The 3,615-nt window shown below is 46.9% G+C and overlaps 1 protein-coding gene across 1 annotated transcript in view; it reads left to right on the forward strand.

Annotated features, from left to right (window-relative positions):
* The first annotated feature begins 518 nt into the window (after positions 1–518).
* The window catches only part of SGF29 (SAGA complex associated factor 29), an 8,814-nt gene continuing 5,717 nt past the window's right edge, over positions 519–3,615 (forward strand). The window contains exons 1-2 of the mRNA XM_012808841.1: positions 519–540; positions 688–760. Coding sequence (XP_012664295.1) covers positions 519–540; positions 688–760 — 95 coding nt within the window. The remainder of the gene's footprint in view (positions 541–687; positions 761–3,615) is intronic.

Below are 3,615 nucleotides of genomic sequence, written 5' to 3' on the forward strand. Positions count from 1 at the left end.
CTTGAGCCACAGGCACCGAGCCCAAGTGAATCTTTCTAAGAGTAGAATGTGAACGTTTTAAAATAATAACTAAGAAAATGATATGAAGGCTATGTTAACCAGTTTGATGGAAGTGTTTCGGATTGTGTGTGAAAACCCCACAATGTACGCCAGACGTGCATTAATGTACATAGTTACCATTCAATAAAAAAAAAAAAATCACAAAATACCCGCCCCCCCGCCCCCCCAAAAAAGACTGCATCTAGGGAAACTTGCCCTTGGAGCATATATGCAGCCTAGTTAGCTGATGTTTTCCCAGAACAGAGCTTCCCTCCCAGGGTGCCCCCTGCTCATGCCCTGTGGCATCCAGGTGGTCAAACTCCTAGGCTAGTGCCTTCCAACTCTAGGTAGCCTTTAGAATTGTTTTTGTGTGCTGACAGATATTTTCTGGGTATGTCATGATAAAGAAAAGGCTAGAAAGTCTTCTCCTAGATGTAGTGATAGCATTTGTTCCATAATGAAATAGGAACCCAGTGAACATGTGGAAATCCACCTCTGAGAGTACTTCTGAACCAATAAACCTCAGCCGGACTTCAGGCCAGAGCCTCTCTGTGCCTCCCAAGTCTGATTCTGTTGTACTAGACCAATGCCATGTTGTTGCCACCTGCCCTCGCCCACACCTCTTTATCCCTCTGTTTTCCTCTGCAGTTTCTCCCTATTACCGAACAAAGCTGCGTGGCCTGTATACAACTGCCAAGGCCGATGCAGAGGCAGAGTGCAAGTGAGTACCGTTCTGCCCGCCTCACCATTGCTCCCTCCTCACCTGGGCAGGTGTGGTGGCTCATACCTGTAATCCTAGCATTTGGAGAAGCCGAGGCAGTAGAATCGCTGTAGGTCAGGAGTTTGAGACTGGCCTGGGCAACATAAAATTAGTTGGGAGTGGTAGTGAATGCCTGTGGTCCCAGCCATTTAGGAGGCTGAGGCAGGAAGATCACTTAAGCCCAAGAGTTTGAGGTTCCAGTAAGCTATGATTATGCCCCTGCACTATAGCCCAGGCAACAGAATAAGACCTTGTCTCAAAAAATAAAAAAAAAATAATAAAATAGGGATAATAACTAAGTACATGATTATAAACATAAAATGGAGTAATGCATGTAAAGTGTCTGATGTCAGTAGTTTTTGGTGTCTTTTGACTATAACCCACGTAAGAAATACATTCTGTAATGTGGCCCAGAAATAATAACTTCTATGTGGCCTTATTGTATTCCTGGTAACATTCCAAGTACTTTATATGTTTTCCTCATGGCAGTTCTTTAAAGTAGTTTATATTATTAGCCCCATTTTACAGATGAGGAAACTGAGGCACTGAGAGTTTACATGATCTGTAAACTCCAAAAGTCACACAGCAAGTAAGTGGAGAAGCCCAATTTTAAACACAAAGTCTATATTCTTCAGTACCCTGCCGGAATGGTATACAGTGTCTTTCTTTCTATAGCACACACATTTATTTTGGGTGTGTGCATGTAGATGTCAATATCTCATAGAGTTGGAAAAAGAGTTCCAGCAGTTTTGTGGTGGTGTTTTAAATGCTGGTTGTTACCCAAGAAATTAATTTCATGACTCACGATGAACCGCAGCCTGCAGTTTAAATACCATAGTGGCCTTGCATGTACAGATGATGGCTAACTTTCAGGGACTGATGTGGCTGATGTGACTCATTAACCAGAGTCAACACCCTGAGCATTACTGATGGCTCCAGGGCTCTTCTCTCCTCCCATCTGGCTCTCACAGCTCTGTCTTATGTTCATGGTCCTATAACTTCTTTGCCTGCTATCAGCTGTTCTATAGACCTTTGCTGGTGCTTATCCCAATTCTGGCACTGGGCCATTTCCATATAGAGACATAAGGATAGGGAGGATCCTCCTTTAAGGGTACAGGCCAGAGAGGAAAGACACCCTAAAGAAAATAGTTGCAGGACAATAGAGTTGTTGCTTAGCAGAGGTGAAGGATCTGGCATGTCCTGAGGGGTGGGGAACTAGAGTGGGGCTTTGATCTGGGGACCATTTGGCAGATGAGGTGGAAGCCTGGGCAGTAGGGACAGAGGTGGAGAGGCCATGGAAGAGGGACTGCAGATCATGTGCATTTGGGAAGGGAGGACTAGCTAGCCCTGTGTAGCTGGGGACAAGAAGAGCAGATATGAAGGGCTCTAGGTAGGGCTCATGGACTTTTATCCTGGAGGCTGTTGGGGGCCAATGAAAGTTCAAAGCAGGAAGGAGACCCCTAGCTGCTGTGTGGAAGATAGGCCAGATGGGATGCAGGTGAGCAAGGAGGCCAGACAAGAGGGTGAGAGGTTGAGCTGAGACAGTGGCAGTGGGGGTAGATAAGCAAGGATAGGTTTAAGAACAGTGTCTGAGATCAAACTGGGGGCCAGCTGGGAGAGGAGGAGTTGAAGGGTCCAAAGCAGGTGTCCTCAAACTATGGCCCGCGGGCCACATGCAGCCCACCTGGTGTTTTTGCCACCGTTGCCTGTCCTGCTTAGCAGCTGACTGATCCCGGGGCCCGTAGTCTGGCCCTCCAAGTATGAGGGACAGTGAACTGGCCCCCTGGTCCAAGGTTTCTAGCTGGGGCTTCAGGGTTCTGGTAGGGCTACTTGTGCCAGGCTGGGAAGCAGACCAGAAGAGTAGGCTGACCTAGCTTCCTCCTCCTGGCTCTGTAGGCCAGCCTTCTCCACCCATCTCCTCCCTGATCTACATATTTAGCCGGTGGCCATGGTCAGGCCCTCTCTCACTTTCCTGGGCTGGAGTTTGGTTTGCATAAGTTGGCGTGACTTGTTCATCTGAGAGTAAAAAGCAAACTGTCCCTTCCCAGCCTGACTTCTGGCAGGGCAAAGTGAGTCTGAACCCAGTTTGGTGTGTGCTGTTTCTGGTGTTGAGTTCCCCTGAGTGAAACACGAGCTCAGTTTCATAAATTCAGGGCCCATACTTGCAATACTGCTGCCATTTCCCTTTTTCAGACTCTGAGAATCTGAAACCTTCATACATTCTCTTGATAAATACTGAATAAGGCCTCCTTAGCTCTATACCATTCTGGGTGGCACTGTCTCTGAGAGTTACAGCCAGGCTGGCTGGTGCCTATTGGAGGCAGGGACTCAGACTCAGCTGGGAGGTCATACTAGATGACCTGAAGCTTTTATGACTCTGAGATGGAAGTTTCCATTCCAGAAAACTGCTTTTTATTTGTGTTTATTTATTTTAATAGAGACAGAGTCTCACTGGCACTCAGCCTGGATTATAGTGGCTGGATCATTGCTCACTAAAACCTCGAACTCCTGGTCTCCCACTTCACCCTCCTGAGTAGCTTAAACTATAGGCTCACACCATCATGCCTGGGTAATTTTTAAATTTTTTGTAAAGATGTGGTCTTGATTTGTTTCCCAGGTAGGTTTCAAGTTCTTGACTTTACGCACTCTTCCTTCAGTGTCCCATAGTGCTAGGATTGCAGGCATGAGCCACCACATCTAGCCACTGCTGCTGCTTGAACATCTTTTTTTTTTTTTTTGAGACAGAGCCTCAAGCTGTCCCCCTGGGTAGAGTGCTGTGGCATTACAGCTCACAGCAACCTCCAACTCCTGGGCTC

This window comes from Otolemur garnettii, unplaced genomic scaffold (genome assembly GCF_000181295.1).
Source record: "Otolemur garnettii isolate 467f Iridium unplaced genomic scaffold, OtoGar3 scaffold00096, whole genome shotgun sequence".
In the NCBI taxonomy this organism is placed as follows: Eukaryota; Metazoa; Chordata; class Mammalia; order Primates; family Galagidae; genus Otolemur; species Otolemur garnettii.